Source organism: Fusarium phalaenopsidis, assembly GCF_050370095.1.
Source record: "Fusarium phalaenopsidis strain FUZ10S chromosome Unknown contig_32288, whole genome shotgun sequence".
NCBI classification, from domain to species: domain Eukaryota; kingdom Fungi; phylum Ascomycota; class Sordariomycetes; order Hypocreales; family Nectriaceae; genus Fusarium; species Fusarium phalaenopsidis.
In genome coordinates, this window is record NW_028145412.1 from 1,499,230 (window position 1) to 1,520,861 (window position 21,632).

At 52.3% G+C, this 21,632-nt stretch overlaps 3 protein-coding genes across 3 annotated transcripts; 1 reads left to right on the forward strand and 2 right to left on the reverse strand.

Annotated features, from left to right (window-relative positions):
- Positions 1–16: 16 nt before the first annotated feature.
- On the forward strand, positions 17–16,720 carry LRP88_04076 (uncharacterized protein; the record flags this gene model as incomplete). The annotated part of the gene is made up of 3 exons (XM_083240663.1): positions 17–1,335; positions 1,585–1,907; positions 2,043–16,720. The coding sequence occupies 3 exons, from the start codon at positions 17–19 to the stop codon at positions 16,718–16,720; spliced, it is 16,320 nt and encodes a 5,439-aa protein (XP_083103953.1).
- A 1,205-nt stretch (positions 16,721–17,925) lies between these two features.
- Positions 17,926–18,466, reverse strand: LRP88_04077 (uncharacterized protein; the record flags this gene model as incomplete). Its single annotated transcript, XM_083240664.1, has 3 exons — positions 17,926–18,021; positions 18,087–18,254; positions 18,317–18,466. 3 exons carry the CDS (start codon positions 18,464–18,466, stop codon positions 17,926–17,928), a joined length of 414 nt encoding a protein of 137 aa, XP_083103954.1.
- Positions 18,467–20,284: 1,818 nt separating this feature from the next.
- Positions 20,285–21,366, reverse strand: LRP88_04078 (alpha/beta fold hydrolase; the record flags this gene model as incomplete). Its single annotated transcript, XM_083240665.1, has 2 exons — positions 20,285–20,855; positions 20,909–21,366. The coding sequence occupies 2 exons, from the start codon at positions 21,364–21,366 to the stop codon at positions 20,285–20,287; spliced, it is 1,029 nt and encodes a 342-aa protein (XP_083103955.1).
- Between the last annotated feature and the right edge of the window lie 266 nt (positions 21,367–21,632).

The window sequence follows — 21,632 nt, forward strand, 5'->3', positions numbered from 1 at the left end:
TAGCAACCATTACAACATGGACGCCAGCCATGACGCAAGAGGTCAGGAAATCCACGGGGTGGGAAACCCTGGCCAACTACTGCATCACATCTTTGAGGACCAAGTGTCCAAGAGCCCTGAGAGCTGTGCCCTGGAATTCTTTCCCCAGGGTCGTCTCACCTACCGCGAGCTCAACAACCGGTCCAACTCTTTGGCACGTTTCTTACGCGAGAAACAACTCCCTGGCAGAGATGTTGTTGGTCTTTCCTCAGAGAAGTCGCCGCTTCTCGTTGTTGCGGTTCTGGCTGTTCTCAAGGCTGGCATGGTTTGGATACCACTGCCCGCTGATGCAAGTGAGGATCGGATCCAGTATATCTTGGAGACTTCCAAAGCTGGTCTCATCTTGAACTATACCTCAAATACACATTCTATCAGAACTGACTTGGATGTCATTCACCTGAATGAGATGTATCAAGACGACACCCTCTTACCCCACACTACCACAAATCTGGATCTCGACTCTTGCTCCGAGAGGGATCTCTGTCATATCCTCTTTACCTCCGGCTCAACGGGAACCCCCAAGGGTGTCATGATTGAGCATCGAGCTGTGAGACACAACGCTATGGAGCTCACCAAGATGTTCAACCTTGACTCAAACACACGGACCCTACAATTTGCCGCACCTACGTTTGACATCTTTGGACTCGATCTATTCATGACGTTTGCCTGTGGAGGGTGCCTAGTCATAGCTCCTCGGGAACTCATGATGGAAGACATGACTGAATTCTTGGCCAAGATGAAAATCACCTATACGCAATTGACACCAACCGTTATTCAGACCATTGATCATGAGAGGGTGCCAAGCCTCCGGGTGTTGGCTAGCTCCGGGGAGGCTCTCCCTCAATCATTGGCTGATCGATGGAGACATAACGTCAAGTTGTTCAACGCCTACGGACCAACTGAGACAATTGTCTGCACCGTCGAGGACCTCAGCGAAAACAAGGACATCGATGCGGCATGTGTCGGCCGCCAAGTCGATGGGCTCGATGTACGGCTTTTGGCTGATGATGAAGCGAGACCGGTTCCACTGGGCGAAGTTGGAGAAATTTGCGTGGCAGGTCCTCAACTTCTTCGTGGTTACCTTTCAAGCAAGGGTCAGTTTCAGCCGCCCGAGTGTTACATCGACGGCGCGAGATTCTACCGCACAGGTGATCTTGGACGATCAGAGCTCTCGAAAGCTGGAGTTCGTACCATCAAACTTATCGGCCGTCGGGATGCCGAAGTCAAGCTTCGCGGCATCCGTATCGACCTGGCTGAAGTCGAGCGGTCCATCGCCACTTTCTCGCAGGTGGATAAGTGTGTTGTAGTCATGCCTCGAAGTGGAAGTTCTTCTGGGAGTCTCTCGACCTTTGTTGTGTTGAGCAATGTGCCTGATGCACATGACACAGGATCCTCTTTCGCCACAGACCGGATCCCACTCCTTGGATCTTCTAAATGGACTTGCTCCATTCTCGGGGAGGCCAAGAAGGCGGCCTCAAAACAGCTGCCTTCTCTTTCTATGCCAAAAATGTGGTGGCCTATCAGAAGGATACCCTTAACCTCCAGTGGCAAGGTGGATCGTTTCCAGCTACGGTCTTGGCTGGAACAATTGCAACAAGAGGACCTTCTCGAACTCATCCAAGGCTATGGCTCCCAAGCGGTGGATCATACTCTTGAAGCTAGCCCTGAGGAGAGGCAGTTGCAAGCAGTATGGGCCGAGGTCCTCCTTCGCCCTGCCTCAGCCATCCCCGTTACCAACTCTCTTGCAGACCTTGGAGCGGATTCACTCGACGTGATTAGGATGGCTAGCAAGTCAAGAGACGTTGGAGTTGACGTCAACGCCGCCGATATCTTCTCGGCAAAGACGATACGAGAGCTTATCAAGCGTTGTAAGCCAATAGCTGAGAAGGAGACGTCAACTTCAGTCACAACAACGCCCCCTTACCGACCATTCAGCCTCCTTTCTCCAGGCACGCCCCTGGCATCCTTGATACAAGGTGTGGCTGAGATGTGCTCAATCCCAGTCGCCGACATCGAGGACATTTATCCTTGCACACCCTACCAGACAGCACTCATGGCCTTGGACATCAAATGTCCTGGCTCATACATATGTGCCTTCAGTTGGTCTCTTCGTCATGATGTCGATCCTACTGGTCTGCAACGTGCTTGGGATGCTCTGATAGATTCACAGCCAGCACTGCGAAATCGTCTTATTTGGGATGTTGATGAACAGCAGTTCTTGCAAGTCCAAGTCCGACATCGCCCATGCAAGTGGAGCGAGTCTCTCTACAAGGCAGACATGTCGCTAGGCTCTGATCTTTGCCGCGGATTGGCCCTCTGGGATGAGAGCCGGCAGCAGTGGACGTTTCACCTCCGGATTCACCACAGCATCATCGATGGATGGTCCTTGCAGCTGATGCTCAACCAGCTCAAGAGGATATACTTTGGTGAAGAGGATAAGACGTTGGACGGCACTTTCTACTCACACTTTGTACAACATCAGCTCAGGGAGCGAGAGGTGATGCGAAGTGCTTCGGCCCGGTTCTGGACGGAATATCTTGATGGCTACGAGGGTGTCGAGTTTCCACCTGAACCACAAGATCCTCATCACGATGTCCATGCTACGGATCACCAGTCCCTCACAGTGACACTCAAGCTCCAAGACCTGGCATCTCGATTCGGCGTGACGCCGGCCGTCATTCTGTACGGCGTCACTGCACTGATACTGGCCACGCACGGTGATACCGAGGATGTGTCCATGGGATTGATCCTGGCAGGAAGAGATGCGCCTGTTGACGGAGTGTTCCACATGATAGGTCCGGCGTTTGCATGTGTCCCTTTCAGAACTAGCCTTGATCATCAGATGTTGCTACAAGACTTCTTCCAACGAGTTCATGCTCAGATCCTTGCCATCAATCCCCACCAACAATATGGTCTCGAGCACATCAAAAAGTGCGGTCCAGGAGCTGCTACTGCTTGTCAACTCAAGACTCTCGTCGTCGTGCAACCTGAAGATGAGCGACTGGCTGGCGAAGGACTCTGGGCTGAGGTCCACGGTCAAACTTCAGGCATGGCCGATAGCATTCCCTTCTCTCTTGAGTTGGTGCTGGCAGATGACAAGGTCTTGATCAACTGCAACTCGGACCCGGCTGTTCTGTCTCTGCAACATGCTCAAATGGTCACTGGGCATCTGAAGAGAGCTCTTGAGAGCCTTTATGGGCTTTCTACGGAACAAACTGTTAGAGATATTCAGATGTCGCCGGAGAACCAGGATCAGCGCATGCTGGAGTGGATCGAGTCGTATGGAGCTGCAGTCGATGTTAGCTTGCCCGATCTGCTGAAGAAGTCAGCTGATGTCTACCCCGACCATGATGCTATCTATGAAAGCGCAACTGGAAAAAGCCTGACCTTCCGAGAGCTTGATTTAGTCTCCAGCAGCCTGGCAACTTATCTCGCTACTTCATGTCATGTGTCACCAAAGTCGATTGTTCCTATCGCCATGGAAAAGTCTGCTCTCGCCATTATCACCATCTTTGCAATCCTTAAGACTGGCTCCGCTTACATCCCACTCGAGCCTAGTTGGCCGCTTGAACGCGTTCGAAAAATCGTGGATGATGCAGGTGCCGCTAGCATCGTCTGCTCGCCTTCCATCGCGGATCGATACGAGAGTTTGCAACAACAGCTTATCACAATTGATGAACGATGGACAGACCCAATCCATGCTGATTCATCTAATACATTTCTTCCTCAAGCATCTCCTTCTGACTTGGCTGTGCTGATGTACACATCCGGCAGTACCGGGATGCCCAAGGGAGTGATGCTTGAACATCGAGCGTTGAGTACCAGCTTGACTCACCTTGCTCGCTGTTTTGCCCTACAAGCTGGCGACCGACACCTTCAGTTCTCATCTTTTGTCTACGACGTCAGCATTTCCGACATCTTCATCCCTCTGCTGTCTGGGGTCTGCATTTGCGTCCCCACTGATGACGAGCGACTCAATAGACTGTCCGAGACCATACGGAGAATGAAGATCAACTCAGCCACTCTTACACCATCAATGACCGGACTTATTGCTCTTGGGGATGCTGGCACACTCAAGACTATCATGACTGGTGGCGAAATGACCAGCCGCGCTCTCATCCAGACATGGGCACCGCGGATACGATTTCTCAACGCATACGGACCCACTGAGGCTTCCATCACTACGACGGTCACGGATCCTCTGACAGTGGACTCAGATCCTGGTGTCATCGGTCGAAATGTCACTGGATGGCATCTTATTCTTCGACGTGATCAACGCGGCCAGCTCTACGAGGCACCACTGGGCTGCACGGGAGAGATTGCCATTGCTGGACACAGTCTTGCCAGGGGATATCTGCACAACAAAGAGTTGACGGAAAAGAGTTTCGTGAATCTTCCTTCATTGCAAGGATCACAACTCCCATCGCGTGTGTACCTCACCGGAGACATTGGACGTTACGAACAGGACTGTTCTGTCCGCATTCTTGGCCGTCGAGACAGGATGATCAAGATCAACGGAATTCGTGTCGATCCTGGAGAAGCAGAGGATCAACTCAGGAAGCTCGGAGAGCAGTTCTCTTCAGCAGTGGTCCAGTGTACTGTTGATGACAACAAGGTCTCCCGGCTAACTGCCTTTGTCACCGTCAACTCCAACATCGTCAGAACAAACGAAGCCTTCATTCTTCCTGATGAATGTAACTCCAACTTCCGTGAGATGTGCCACGAAGCACGGTCCCGTTTGCTCGAGCTTCTCCCAGTCGCTTACGTTCCCACCATCTTCGTTCCCGTTCGGTGCATCCCCTCGACAGCTTCCGACAAGGTGGACCTGAAGCGACTCAGAGACGAGCTGCAGAAATTGCCTTTGACACCCTTCATCATCACAGCAGACAACGAGACAGATGGGGAAACGGCAGTCGATACAGAGTTGGAGACACCGATCGAGCTGGTGTTGGAGAATGTCCTGCGCAAGGTCTTCAACATCACCGGGCGCTTGAGTGCAGCAGCCGACTTTTTCCGGCTCGGCGGTGATTCATTCACGGCTATCAAGCTTGTGAGCGCCGCCAAGGGGAGCAACCTGGAGATTACAGTCCAGCAAATCTACCGCCACCCACGACTCAGAGACCTGGCAGCCGTCGCGCGGTACAAGAAGGCCACTGGCGTTGACGCTGAGGTTGAGGTGCAGAACATTCCCGCTTCAGCTGGCGTTTCTCCAGAGGTCTGGCAAGAGATTGAAGACACAGTTGGGGTCACCGCCGACGAGATTGAGGATGTGTATCCAGCATCCCCCTTCCAAGAAGGACTCATGGCAATCTCGCTGAATGGTATCATGGGAGACGAAAAGGCAGCATACCACGCCAAAATGGCTTTCCAATTGGTGAAGGACACAGATACTGCTCTCTTGACCTGGGCGATGGACAAGGTCGCTTCACGAAACCCAATCCTACGAACAAGGCTTGTGTCCACATCTGAGCGACCAGTTCAAGTCGTTCTCAAACACTCGCCACATCAAAGGGAACAGATGAAAACCGATGCTCTTTTTCAATACCAGATCGCCACAGATTCCTCTCAGCATCCCATAAGGCTAGTCATCCGCATGCATCATGCCTTGTACGACGCCCCTACATTGCACCTTCTACTCCAGGACGTCGACTTCTGGTACAGGAACCCCATGGGCGTCAAGCCTTTGCCTGTTCCGTACCGAAAGTTTGTTGATTCCCTCAACGCGACAGACTCAGAATCTGCGAGCCAGTACTGGACAGAGACCCTCCGCGACGCCCCATTGACTTCCTTCCCGCCAGTGGGGGAGCATGAAGATCAGATACGAGCGACCGAGCACCTGGATCTGAGCACAAGAGTATCTTTGGATCTCTTTCAAAAGTCTGGAGTCTCCCCTGCTACCTCTGTAACAGGTGCTGTGGCCCTGCTTCTATCTTCCTACAGCTTTGCCGACCAAGTCTGCTTTGGTATGACTCTCTCCGGCCGCCACAACGCCGAGCTTGAGGCGGTCATGGGACCTACACTATCAACTGTTCCCATGCGTGTTCACGTATCTCCCCAGAAATCGACGAGCTCTCTGCTCCAAACTATTCAAAACTCGATTTTGGATATGCGTCATCACCAGCACTTTGGCCTCAAGAACATCATGCGGTTGCCAGAGCAAGGACCCAAGAACGCCAGCCGGTTTAGGACACTGCTTGTTGTGCAGCAGGGCCAAGACAGCGACGCTGACACCTCTGGAATCATTGAAAAGCTTCTAACCAACGAGTCCTCCATGTACGTTGAGTATCCTCTGGTTATCATTGCGCAGATATGCTCGACCACAGGATCAGTCGACTTCAGAATCGAGTTTGATCCCAGCTGCGTCTCAGAGATCCAGGCACAACGATTCATTCAGCAGCTTGAGAAGACAATGGGAGAGCTTGCACTTCCAGGCCGTCTAGTTTCTGAGTTGAACTTGATTAGTACCGCTGACATGGCCGATGTTGCGGCATGGAACCCTTCGCCTCCCGACCCCCCCTCTCGGAGCATTTGCCAGATGTTCCAAGACGTGGCTTCACAACAGCCTGAGCTTCCCGCCGTCGAAGCTGTCGTGGGCGAGCGACTTGACACGATGAAACGGACGACGTACAAGGAACTGGATGACATTTCTACCGTGCTCTCTGAGGCGATTCGTGAACGCGCCCCCAACAGCCCGCGGATCGTTCTCTGCCATCACATGCCTTCACTTATTCTCACGGGCATGCTGGCAGTCTGGAAAGCCAACAAAGCGTTCACAACGATGGATCCATCTCTGCCGGTCGAACGCAGACATGCAATTCTCTCTGAGCTTGGAGAGGATACTGTCGTCTTAACGGACTCTTCCGAAGCCCAGAGCTTTGCCCCTTATCACACTTACATCCTTGACGAGATGCTGCATGAGGTTGATGGGAGCCATGTTTCGTCGAGCCTCCACAGCCTTTCAGATCCTGCCTATGTTTTCTTCACCTCTGGGAGCTCCGGCACACCAAAGGGAGTTGTGGTAAGACACTCAGCCATTGCCTTGTCTCTCTCAAACATCAGTGAAACAATGGGGCTAGACAACCGAACCCGGATGCTTCAGTTTGCAACTTGCACATTTGACACGAGTCTACTGGAGAGTTTTGCGACTTTGATCGCTGGGGGTTGTGTTTGCCTTCCTGCACCGAGTCAACGTCTTGATGGAAACCTTGACCACGCCATCAACCAACTGCGAGCGAGCCACCTGGTTCTTACGCCGACCGTCGCCGGGCTTCTCTCGTCACAAGAGCTCCCTAGTGTCCAATCACTGATGCTAGTTGGAGAGCCACCTTCGAAGCAACTCATCGAGAGCTGGTCTGAGAGTTCCATCCAAGTGATGAACGGCTACGGTCCCACGGAAGCCAGTGTGCACACGTCGACGAACCTCTCATTGCAGCCTGGAGATCCACACAACATTGGACGAGCAACTGCTTGCAACGTCCTTCTCGTGGTGCCAGATGGGCCTGGAAATCTTGCCCCTATCGGAGCCATTGGAGAGTTGGTCATCTGCGGCGAGACCGTGGCAGATGGTTACCTCAACAAACCCGAGCAAACGAAAGATGTTTTCGGAGTCAATCCTCCCTGGGCTATCTGGCCAGATTTAACTTCCAAGACTCGCTATTATCGCACCGGTGACCTGGCGCGTTATGCCCCGGATGGATCCATCATCTACATGGGTCGGAAGGACCTGCAGACCAAGATCCATGGGCAGCGTCTTGAACTCTCCGAGATCGAGTCTCACATCAGGAGATCGGGTCACTTCACAGACTGTGTGGTGGAAGTGCTACCCTCCGCAACACTCGTGGCGTTTGTTCTTACCGGCGAGCTTGGAACTGGAGTCTACAATGGCCCTCTGCCAGCGGGACATATCGACGAGGCAGCTCTGAGTCAGACACAGAGCCGCCTGCGCTCAGCTCTCCCAGAGTACATGGTTCCCACTGTCTATGTGCCCTGCGCGAGCTGGCCCACAACGGCATCAGGAAAGATTGACCGTCGACGCCTGCGTGCTGATGTCGAATCTTCACTGGAAAGCTACAGATTCCAGCAGAAGGGGTCAAAGAGAGACGCCGAGACAGCAGAGCAAAGGACTTTGTTTTCGATCATTGCCGAGGTCATGTCGATCACGGAAGACAAGATTGGCCTAGACGACTCCCTTTCCTCGTTGGGCGGTGACTCCATCACCATGATTCGTATACTTGCACTTGCTCGGCAGCGCAACTTGGTCATTGATGGAACCAAGACCTTTCAATCGACCACTCTCGAAGAAATGGTTCAGAGTTCAAGTTCGCAAAGTTTGGTGCACACTGGTGAGAGTATCGCTGCCCCCACGCCATTCGCCCTGGTTCCTTGGATAGAAGAGGGCACTCTTCGCTCCAAGGTTGCTACCCAGTGCCATGTTCCCATCGAGTCCGTTTTGGATGTTTATCCCTGCACTGCCATCCAAGAATCCCTCATGATCGCATCTGCCAAGACACGAGGTGCCTTCCTCAACCAGGAGGTTTTCCGACTACCCCCTGAGATATTAATCGACAACCTCCTTCAATCTATTGGAACCCTGTGGAAGCGCCATGATATTCTAAGAACTCGGATCGTTCTGGACTCGGACTATCGGGGTCTGCAGGTTGTCACCAGGGAAGATGTGGACGTGTGCCAAATATCCTCAGAGACCATTGACGATTTCCTGCAGGAGGATAGTCTCACAGCCTTTGAGTATGGAGCAAAACTTTCTCGATGTGCAATCATTACCTCAGGTTCATCCTCCTATCTTGTTCTGTCTCAGCATCATGCAGTCTTTGATGGTTGGTCTATGAACCTTCTGGAGGACGAGGTACAGAAACTGTATCGCGACCCAGAGACCCAGCTTCCACCCAAACAGGCGTATTCCTCATTTGTCCGCCACTCCCTGGATCTATACAACAGCTCTGAAGCCCAAAGTTTCTGGAAGACTCAGCTCGCCGACATCCAAGTTGGCTCACTTCCTCAAGTGCGGCCCAACGAGACGTTTGCTGCGAATCGAAAGCACATTCTCACTGTTGGCTTCAGCAACAAGTCTCCACACACGCTGTCAACTCTCGCGGAAGCTGCCTGGGGTGTGCTTCTGGGGCGATACTTTGACTCCGAAGATGTCTGCTTTGGTATCGTTCGGTCTGGACGAACAGCCCCTGTTCCGGGAATTGACACGCTCATTGGTCCTACCCTGGCAACCATTCCCCGTCGCTTGCGTCCAGTGCGGGAGCACGGAGCCCAATCCTATCTACAGAAAGTCCAAGGCGAGGCCATCCGATCCATGCCATGGGAGCAGTACGGTCTGTCCAATATCCGAAAGATTGACGACGACACCTTGCAGGCCTGCAATTTTAGCTCCATGCTCGTCGTTCAACCACCGACTGCTGAGGACACGGAAGCTTTGCTGATACCCGAGGACCACTTGGCCAAGGGCTTCATCGATTCGGATTGTGTCATCGTCGATTGTCGGCCGACTGGAGATGCCAAGTTTACAGTCACCATCATTTACGATGACCGTCTCATGTCCGGTGACGATGCCCAGTGGATTGCGTACCACTTCTCTCAGACACTTAAGCAGTTGAGCTTGGGTCAAAACACTACCATTGGCCACTTGGACCTCTCTGGACAACAGAGGCTGGATCAAGAGTTTGATTGGAACAGCACCGAAATTGACGCCTGCCACCGACTCGTGGATGAGGTTTTCAGCGAGAGAGCATCTCAGTGGCCCGACTTGCTCGCGGTTGAGGGTCCTGATGCCAGCCTCTCGTATCAGCAGTTGGAAACCTTATCGTCTGTTGGGGCATTCAAGCTCCGGTCTGAGCACGGCGTACGTCGAGGAGATCTCGTGTCGCTGTTGATGAGCAAAGGCGCGGCCATGGTCGTCGCGATGTTCTCCATCCTGAAGGCTGGAGCAGCCTATGTCCCTCTTCCACCAGATGTTCCGCTGGATCGTCTATGCTTCATCATAGGCGAAACTGATTCCCGGTTGGTGGTGACTACAGCCAACTACGACCATTTGGCTCAGGACTTGTCACTTCCAGCCGTCACTTGGGACGTTGCGCAGCTCCAGAAACAATCTTCCCAAGGGTCCACCAGGGGCAACGCTGTAGATGACAGTGACGATTCTCGCTCTTACTCAGATCTTGCCTACCTCCTCTTCACTTCTGGTAGTTCAGGAACACCAAAAGGAGTCATGATTGAGCACTCGGCTTTGGCGACGACGGTCCTAGTGAACGGCCGCCATCACACAGGCTACCAAGTCGGAACGCGCACCCTCTCCTTCGCCGCCTACACATTTGATGTCAATATCATCGAGATCTACATGACACTCCTTCACGGTGGTTGTCTCTTCATCCCACCCGACGATCGACGACTCGGAGACCTCTGCGGCTACATCAACGAGAAACAGATCGAGTTCGCCTACTTGACTCCGACCACGATCCAAAGCTTGGTTCAATCACCAAGCCGTGTCCCATCAATCAAGGCATTGCGGTCTGGCGGCGAACCTCTGTCCAAGTCAATTATGGAGGCATGGAGCCAGAGTGTTCGACTCATCAACTCGTACGGCCCAACCGAGACGTGTGTCGACGCAAGCCAAAACCCAACCGTCACGGCCAACAGTGATCCCAACAACATTGGATTTGCCATTGGAGCTTATCTTTGGGTCGTTAACCGGGGTGACTACACATCTCTCGCACCTATTGGATGTCCAGGAGAACTCCTGGTCTCTGGACCAACCCTAGGCAGGGGATATTTCAAGGATGAACAGCGCACACAAGCAGCATTCATCGATGGGAGCAACTTGCCATGGGCGAAGCCGGGGTATGAACGGTTTTATGCCACAGGAGACATTGTTCAGCGGAATGCCGACGGGTCCATCACATACATCGGCAGAAGAGATCTTCAAGTCAAACTCAACGGCTTCCGCATCGAACTCGGCGAGATCGAGTACAACATTGAACAATGCCCATCCGTGGCCTCTGCCGTGGTTGACAAGATTACACTACAAGGTGGTGGCTCCGATGCACTTGTAGCTTTCTTCACTTTGACCAGGGAAGAGGCTCGCCAAGAGGAGCTTCTTCTACCTGTGTCTTCCAAGATTCGCGCCATCATTCAAGACGTCCAAACGCGGCTTGACGGCAAGCTACCTCCCTACATGGTTCCACGAGCCTATTTGCCGCTTTCGCGTATTCCACCTACCCTAAGCGGGAAGACGGATCGGAAGTTACTACAACAACTGGGCGCCCAACTGGCTCCGGATCAGATGCTTCTGTATCAAGGCTCTTCGAGTGTGGTTCGAGAGCCTTCAACCGTCTTTGAACGAATCTTGCAAGGACTGTGGGCTCAGGTCCTCAAGGTCGATCCGAAGCATTTGGGGCTGGATACCCAGTTTACTCGCGTTGGCGGAGACTCGCTTCACGCCATCAGCCTGGCTTCTCTGTGCCGCGGCGCTGGACTCAAACTCGAGGTTTCGGACATTTTGCGAATGCCACAACTAGAGCAAATGGCCAGGCATTTGGAAAGTAATCAGTCAAAGCCCGATGCCGTCGAGCGAGAGCACAAGAGCCAGACCGCTGTTAGGCAAAAGTGTGACCCTGAACTGATGGCTCAAGTCTCTCAAGCCTGCAATCTCTCTGTTAGTGACATTGAGGATGTATATCCGTGTACACCAACTCAAGAGGCACTCATGGCTGCAACCGTGAGGCAACCTGGAGCGTACATCGACCACAGCATGTTCTCTGTTCCCTCATCCACGGATCGTCACAAACTCCGAGCCTCGTGGGACATTGTTCATCAGTCCAACCCCATCCTCCGGACTCGAATCTGTTCCGCCGTTATGGACAATCGGGTCCAAATGGTTCAAGTTGTGACGCGCCGTCCTGGCGAGTGGACCGACTCCGATGTTGAAGCCCCGGAGATGGGGCTTGGAACGTCCTTGATGAGGTACAGGCTTCGACCTTCTGAGAACGGCTTCATCTTTGAGTTTTGGAGGCATCACTCCATCTTTGACGGCTTCTCCTCGGCAGCACTCTGGCAGGATCTTGAGCACGCATTCGCATCATCTGCACCACCCAAGGCCAGGCCCTCCTACCGCAATTTTGTCGATTTTGTGCAAGGTGCGGATAAGGAAGAAGCTGCCACTTTCTGGCAAACCCAGCTCGAAGGACACCAACGAGAGGCTTTCCCTGCTCTTCCTTCTCCAGATTATGCCCCCGAAGCCCACTCCGCAACAAGTCAAACACTGGAGAGCACTCTGAGCTGGACTTCTGCCAGTCCCTTTTCCTTCGCCACCGTTGCCCGAGCAGCATGGGCCGTCATCCTTAGCATGAGGAGCCGTACTTCGGACGCAAGCAAGGACATCTGCTTCGCTGCCACAGTATCTGGTCGTACTGCTCCCTTGGAAGGCATTGAAGACATTTTTGGTCCGACTATCACCACCACACCCGTGCGCTTGCAGTTCAACCTCGACGACACCCTTTCTGACCTTCTGGAGCATGTTCATGACCAGTCCTTGTCAATGCTTCCTTTCGAGCACTTTGGCCTAGGTCGTATCCGAGGCATCAGCTCTTCAGCCCGTGGCGCCTGCACGAGCGTGAATTTATTGGTCGTGCAGCCGAGTCAGCTCGCAGATGGAACTCTACCTCTCGGTTTACAACGAATGGTTGAAGAAGAGGCTGCCGATGGTCTCAGTGAGCCATTTGGCCTCGTCATGGAGTGCAGTCACAACCCAACCACTTATCGTCTGTCTGTCTCAGCTGCCTACGATCGCTCGCTGCTGACAGCGCCTGAAGTAGCCCACATCCTTCAACAGTTCCAACAGATGATTGGTATCCTGCATCGTGGTGCTTGTGGTGCCTCGTCCATCCGCGCCTCTCTATGGGAACTAGCGGAAGGGGCTGATCTTGAACGCACAATCCAGTGGAACTCATCCGGGGACACATCTCGCCCAACACAGCTCCACAAGCTGGTTGAAGAAACTGCCAAGCGGTACCCCGGCCAGATGGCCATTGACTGTCACGATGGGCAAATGTCATACACAGAGCTTGTCGCAGCTTCGGAAGCCCTTGCGATCCACCTACAGGACGAATATGGTGTGAGACCAGGTCATCTCGTGCCCATCTGCACGGAAAAGTCACGCTTCATGATCATAGCCATCCTCGCCGTCATGAAAGCTGGAGCAGGCTATGTTCCGCTTGACACGAACCATCCAGAGGCACGTACAGAGCTGATTCTCAACGAGATTCAGGCCAGGCTTGTCATTGTGTCTCCTCTGCAAGCTACTCGCAGGCAGTTCTCGGTTCAAACACTGGTGATCAGCCCGGAGCATCTACAAACTCAAGACACCCCTACACAGCTGCGCCTTTCTTCTCCCGATGACATAGCCTATGTCATCTTCACTTCCGGCAGCACCGGTACCCCCAAGGGCGTTGTCATGGAACACAAAGCCGCCAGTCGAAGTATTCTCGAGCATGCGCAACGCTATCAACACGCGAGCCAAGGCATCCGACGCTGCTCTCTGCAGTTCAGCTCCTACACATTTGATGCGAGCGTGGTAGACATTTTTGCTGTCCTCGCATTTGGAGGCTGCGTCTGCATCCCCTCTGAGAGCCAGGGCGTCGATGTTCTCGAGAGATTTATCCAACAAAAGCATATCAACTTTGCCGATCTCACTCCCACTGTCGCCAATCTACTGGAGCCCTCAAACATGCCCAGCCTGAAGACCCTTGCTGTTGGAGGCGAGATGGCCAACCGTGCACTGCTACGCAAATGGACAGGCCCCAATTCACCAGTTGAACTCATGCTCAACGCCTATGGTCCCACTGAAGCTGGCATTGCATGCGCCATGGGCCAGCTCACGGCAACTTCGGCAGTTGGCCAGGTTGGGAGGCGATTGGCCGCTGGACTCTGGATTGTTGATGGCCTTGACCACAACCACCTCGTCCCTATCGGTTCCGTGGGTGAGCTTGTGGTAACGGGCTCGACTCTTGCTCGTGGCTACCTCAACGATCCAGAGAAAACAAGCGCAGCGTTCCTGGACAATGTGTCCTGGCTGGCCAAAGTGGGTGAGCAGCGGCTTTACAAGACGGGTGATCTTGCTCGGTTCGACGTCAACGGACATGTCGAGATCGTCGGTCGACGAGAAGACATGCAGATCAAGTTTCGAGGCCTCAGAATCGAGCTGGGCGAGATTGAGACCGCGATTGGTGCCTCGTCTTGGGAGAAACGAGTCCAGCGCGTTGCTGTTGCCAAGATGCACCGCGATGAGATTCCTATTTTGGCAGCCTTCGTCCAACTCAACGGTAGCCAAGGAGATCCCGTTGAGGAGTCCATCTTTTGCTCGCCGTCGGAAGAGTTCCTATCCTTCGGTGCAGCCACTCAACGTGAGCTTCTAAAGCAACTACCGGAGTACATGGTGCCACAGCTCTGGCTTCCCGTCTTCAACTGGCCGTTGATGGCATCGAGCAAGACGGACCGCAAGAAACTCATTGCTGCAGCTGAAGGTCTCACTTCGAAGCATACATCCGAATATCAACGAGTGCCCTCCGCCAAGACCCAAAACACGCCCTCGGCAAAGCTTCACGAGACGGAAGAGGCGATCAAGGAGGCATGGCTTCAAGTCTTACACAAGGATGCTGACTTTGACATTCAACCTCAAGATGACTTCTTCCGACTTGGAGGAGACTCGTTGACAGCCATCATGCTCGTTGCCGTCTTGAGGCGCAGCGGGATCTACATCGCCGCCCAAGATGTATTTGCTGAGAAGACTCTTGCCGGTATGGCTTCTCGCTGCCGTGGGGCTACTACATCCCGTCGAAATGCCTCAGAGAGTCCTGATAGGTCTCCAGCCACGCCTGACTCTTCCCTCAAGACTCCTCTCACGGATGATTCCTCTGAAGCTTCACCTTCATTATCAGACACATCACATGACGTCCGGTCCTGCGGTGTGATGAAGCATTCCAACCTCAAGTCAATGTCTAGTCGATTCCCAGTCGACCTGGAAATTGCTGAGGTGGAAGCCATCTACCCAGCCTCTTACACACAAACGACGTTTCTGATCGAAGCACAGAAATGGCCACGCTCGTACTACGCATGGACATTCTTCGCGTTAGACGACTGCGTTGCGCCCAGCCATGTGCAAGCCGCTTGTCAGATATTGGTCGATCGTCATCCCATCTTGAGAACCAGCTTCCATCTCAAGCACGACCGATGCTTTCAGGCGGTGCATACCACAGGATCCAGAGTTGACTTCAAGGTCATGATGTCACAGGACCTACCGGATAAGATGTGTTCCATCATCGACATGGACGTCGATCAACCTGTTCGATTCGGTCGGATCCCCACGCGGTTCAGACTCTTGATTGACCCTGAGAGCGGACTCCGAACAATCGCCATGGGCCTATCTCATGCTCAATATGACGGCTTTTCTCTTACAACTATCTTCAATGATCTCTGTTCAGCGTACTGTGGCCTCCTTAATGGGCCTATTACTTCGCCAGGCTACCACCGTTTCATCCAACATACACTCGAGCTTTCCAACGAAACGACGGACACCTTCTGGCGGGAGCTGCTACTTGACTCCACCTTGACCATTGTTTCCGACCTACCCCTGTCAACCCAGCAACCTGTCATGAGCGACAGTTGGATGCAAACCATCCCCTTCCAGTTCAAGAAATCCCGACAAGCAGGTTACAATTACGGAACACTGCTGAAAGCGGCATGGGCTCTTACCCTATCAGCTATCTCTGGATTAACGGACGTGGCATTCTGGAATCTTGTTTCTGGACGGTTCGCGCCTTTCGAAGGTGCGCAAGAGGTCGTTGGACCTTGCATCAACTTTGTCCCCGTTCGAGTCCGGCTCAACATGAGTCAACTTGTGTCGGATCTTGTCGCCAGTATCCACGAACAGCAGATCCAGAGTATTCCGTTTGAGGCTACACCAACCAACCGCATCATCGAACAGGCTCAGTGGCCCAGGTCTTCATCGAGCCTCGGTACAATCTTCCAGTACCAGAACATCCCGGACCCCAAGGAGCCTACAGTTGAGGCCAACACACCGTGGACAATCAAGGGCAGTGCCGTTTATGGCGGTGGTCTTTTACAGTCCGGGGCATGCTGGCTGTTGGCATGGCCGGAGAAAGATGGGCAATCCTCATTCCGATTCACCTACAGTCCCCACACTCTCTCGTCTCCCGCAGCCAAGTCTCTCATGGACACGTATCTGAGTCTTGTTCATGCCATGAATGAGCTACCCGAACAGACGGTGGCTTCCATCCTGCATCCCTCAACCAGCCAATTGTCATCTCAAGCACCAGAGCCCCTTCAAGCACAACCCTCTTCTACAGAGATGACAGGCGCAGCACGGTCCATGTTGACTCAGATTGAGTGCTCTTGGAAAGAAGTCCTCGAGATATCACCCCCCATCAATCTGGATCATTCTTTCTTTGACTTGGGTGGAGACTCTCTGAAGGCGGCTGAACTAGCAGGTCATTGTGAAAAGGCGGGCTTCGACTTGAGGATGCAGGATGTTCTCGACTTTCCCACTCTTCGCCTTCAGACACTTCTTCTGTTGGGTTATGTCTCGCGTCCAGAGCGCACCATACCGAGGTTAGAGTTTCGATCAGCGGATGAGCTTTCTTAAATCAGTTCTTGTATATGTTTTCAAGCTAGTTCTTTCACATTTTTGGTTCTCTTTTAGGTTTTTGGCGATATAGATAGCTGGTTTCATATATCCTATTGGATTTCATTTAGATTCGGCTTAGATTCGATTTATATTTAATTTAGATTTGATTTACATTCGATTCAAATTCGAATTTCAATTCAATGTGCCTCATCTTTGTCAGCACTCAACCGCATATTTTTGTTCTCCCAGCCAGCCCACCTTGAAACGGCGGGTCGTCATTCCGGAGCTCAGATAGCAAGATCACTTGACTCCTCCGGGACTCGCATGCCAGAACTCACTCAGGCTCATCGTGGCCATGATCAATTCTGCCAGCTTGAGCAAGTTGAAAGCCTCTTTTCCTTGGCCAATCCAGGTCTAAGGAAAACCTTCGCCTTAGCCCTTCCTTTGCCTCTAGTTTTCTAAACCTCAATCTTAAAGCCTGTTATCCCGCTCTATACCTCCTCTAAGGCTAGGTACAGAGTAATCATACCGATTATCATAAACCTTCTTTCTGTCATTGTCACTAACAGAGTTTTCTTTACCTGAACCTAATAATTGAGCTTGTTTTTTGCCTCTCTGATTACTTATTTAAACCGCCGCTGCCTGCGACGCACGCAAGACTCCTGTTTTCTTTCCCATTCAACCAATATCGCCCAATATGGCTACTCGGTATCTCAGAATCAACTATGGATCATTCACGCTCTCTAGTCACGTGTGGCAGAAACTAACGGTACTCCCCAGCTATTTAACATTTTCCTTAACTCGGCCGTATATGGAGGCTTTTTGACATTGCCAATATCACTATCTCTCTCCCATCTTCATGTAGAATTTCAGATCATAACACGGCATGGCTGGCCTGGATATTTGGGGTTTCATCATTTAATTCAATATTTTGCGTGGATCTCTTCCCCTGTCATCATTTCTCTCTGCTTCGGCCATTAACAAAATTGCCAACCCATGAACCATCATTGAGCTGAATGAAGTCCCATCATTCCCAACCACTTATCCTCCGACCACCCACTGTGCTCAATAAGGAAAGGTACGAGTCCCTTCACAAATTCCTTGTTCCAGGCAGCCTGCTCAGAGCCAGCAAACAGCAATGGTCCAGGCACCATCTCGAGAAGCTTTTGCATGTCAGCAATGTCTCGGTCTCTCTTCTCTTCCTTGTACCGCTCTGTGGCGCTCTACGCCTTCAGGACAACGATATCATCTCTATCAGCCCAGAATAGCTCGTTGTCTCCCAGCTTGCTGATTATGGCGCTTCGAGGGACGAAAGGGGTCTATATGTATCAGTCAGTATTCATCGACATAGATAGACGATGTCTATATTAGCATTTAAAATTACCGGCTTGATATTGACAAAGTCAACGGGCACGATGGTACGTGATGAGGGGCATTGGTAGGTAAGGCCACGAATAGCCTCCATGTTGAGGCGGAAGGCTGGGTCGACCAACAGGATTGCTCGCTTCAACGTTCGGGGCTTCATCTGGCCAGTCAACCAGATATCAATATCCTACGTCGTGGATGATCCATGATCAGCAATATGGTTTGAGAGCTCGGTAAAGTTAACCTCACGGCAGTGGGACGGTGTCGGGTCAGGCGCCAAAGCGCTGCTCCACCAACAATAACAGCCTTTGAGGGTATTGCTTCATCTCCCAAAATCTTCTTCGCGGCAGCGAAAACGGCAAGAGCGGCAGACTCCAGGGTAGCTTGCTGGACAGTCATGGTGATGGTTTGGGATGGATAGGATGGATGGAATGGACGGGAGAAGAGTTGTGTGCTGATGAGCGCATTGTGCGGTGGTTGGCTTGATCTTGCCCCAACATCTCCGAGGTGAGCCAGGAGACAGCCACGTTGGATGGCACGAGCATCGCATTGATTCTTGCTCGTGTGGCCATCCATTTCTTCTACTTACTTCTAGACATTGTCCAATTCTTGACGCAGCAAGAAAACCTAAATCGTTGGGTCAGTTGGATCCCAGCAGTATTCTTATCTTCGAAAGTTTCAATCACCTATTTAAGACATCGCTGCCTGCCGCAGGCTCAATATTCCGACTTTCACCTTCATTTAATCAGCAATACCTACATAGCTACTTCAATATGGCTACTCGACGCATCCTGATCACACGTGGATCATCCACTCTCTGGCAGAGGCCAGCGCCATTTCCCAGTCCCTTCCTCTCACGTCATGTGATCGGCTCAATGAGCCATCAGATTCACTCCAATAACAGCTCAAAAGCCTACATCCCTCATCACTTGATTCAGCCTCAGCGCATTGAGCCATTAGACTTTCACCCACACTCCGCGGCCTGGCGGCCGGTTACGGCCGTGAACCCTGGATTGAGTCGCTGAAGCGTTCTAACGACTGCGTCTTGGAATCTCAACTGGTCTGACCCGGATCCTGCGGCTCGGATGCTGGCTTCTCTGGCTCATTTGGAAGAGATACTTGGTGCTGAACCTCAGAACCTTGCAGTCATGCTACAAGAAGTGTCTCCCACCTCTCTACGCGCCATGCTTGGGCATCCCTGGGCACAGCGCAACTTCGTTCTGTCTGATGACAAGCCCCCCGAGGTTCCCCTAAAGGTTACACTCGATGCGTCGTCCGCTTTAAGGCAATCCGTTCAGAGAGAGACGTCATGCTTCACAATCATGATGGCATCCAAGAATTTACTGGTCACGGCCTGTTTCCGCGCACCTCTTGTGACGAACATGGGGAGAGATGTTCTTGCTGTGGACATCCATACCCATACCTTTAGCCAGGAGGAAACAAGCAACCACCAAGAATGCGTCCGTCTCTGTACGACACACCTCGAATCACTCTGGCAAGGCAAGGAATATCGGCGAGGGCAGCTAGCTGTCATATCCGACCTTCTAAAACAGCCCATTCTACCCGGCTCCCGAGTAATCGGAGGAGTAGTAGGAGGCGACATGAATGCAATCGACAAGTCAGAACACACCTCCCACAAGGAATCACGGGTGGATTTAGGAGATATATGGGAGGACAGCCAAATGATAGCCCAACAGCGCGGCAATTGTCAACATGAGGAGGGCGGAGGCACCTGGGGCGACAGGTCTTCTCAACATCGAGGCCCGAAGCGCTTCGATAAATTCCTCTACGCTGGCGCCATCGAGTCCTTGGCGTTCGAGGATTCGTTGAACTGCTCAGAACGGGTCCGTTGTTTCGGGGCTGGGTTGAAGACTGCGGTTGAAGTGTGGGAGCTTGAGAAAGAGGACACGGAAGTTGTGGGAGGACAGGTCGTGAAGAAACTGCACAAGGAATATGTCTCTGAAGAACGTTTCAACACTCTCAAGCAACTGGGATTCTTGGGAAGTTTCAGGGCAAGACAAACGAAGATGGATGCCAGAGTGAGCGATCACTGTGGTATTCTGGCCAGGATCAGGATTGTCTAATTAGAGAATACGGGCAGTACAGTCTTAAAATTAGCCTTAAGAATACGTAGAATGATTATCACGCTGCAGAAACTCTTCACGATTTATCTCTTAGATTCTAGAGAATACCTAAGTCATCATTTCATCCCATAAGTTACAGGCCCCCCAATGCCTTCAGTGCCTCACGTAGCGCGGCAGTAGTCTCAGTTGGGCTCTCCAAGGGCCAAAAGTGCCCACCAGGAATGAACTTGACCTCCAATACCTTGGCTCGAGGAACAAGCCCCTGGATCTCTTCAAGGTCGAACCATTCGCGCGGTTGAGTTGGGCTATCGTAGCCCTGCATGATGACAATCGGGCATTCCCACTTGCCCATGAGCCTCCTGCGTCGGTCGAGCCATTCTTGGTGAAAGGTACTTGCACCATAGTATCGAGGTACGGCCTTGCTGATTCCTTCGTAAGCAAGCTCTTGAGCCACACGCTGCAGGGTTGCAGCTCCATCAGGAATCTCCCGAGCAGTGAACCACATGTAGGCTGTCAAGGCGAGCCGCTGTGGATCCTCCATAATGCCGTTGTATGGGGCGTGGAGGAACAAGGCATGCTGAGATGAAAGAGTTGGGTTGTAGTGGATGAGGTGCTGTTCTCCACGGACGTAGCCAAGGACGCGGTCTGGGAAGAGAGCAGCAATGTAATCGCCTTGAACAGTTCCACGATCGTGCGTGACAAGACTGTGGCAGGGGTTATCAGGGCATACTCAGTGCTACTATGAAAGGGCACTTACTAGAACTTCTCGATGCCACTCTTGAGCAACATGGTAGCCAACTGTTCTGCGGCTCCCTCGTGTCGGTAATCGCCTGGTTCCTTGCTCGACTGTCCATACCCTTTCAAGTCTGGAGCGATACAAAAGTAACCATCCTCCGCAAGGGATGTCATGTGTTGATGCCACTCAAACCAAGAATCGGGAAGTCCGTGCAGGAACACAACCGGCTTTTGCTTCCCCTCGCTACCACACGTCACATAGTGGAAGCTGACAGTATCGTAGTCTCCGGGTGACTCCACAAAATGATGAGTGAAGGTGGCACCGCACAAATGCTCAACGGAGCCATCAGTATCGGGTTGCCGGGGGATCAGGGGGCCAAATTCTGCGAGACGTTTTACCACTTGCTCCGGAGATGGCTTCAACTCGGACACTGGCTTCATCCGAGGAGGGAGTTCAGTGTATGTCAGCTTCTCGGCCATGTTGAGTGAGCGATGGGGACGAAGATGTATGAAGGTGGTTGTCCGTTGGCAGCCTATTTGAGCAGGTCTTGGCAACCTTATATAGCCATTATCACTATCATTAAGGTTGTCACTCCCAACCCGTCATTTTGCGCTTGTGATGTTCCAATCCAATCGGCGACTTTCATCAATCAGGGCGGCTGACGGAGGACAAATCAATCCCAAAATCCGGCCTCTCATAAACGGATTTGACTCGCAATCTTTGTGAATTCCGTGCCAGTAGCTTG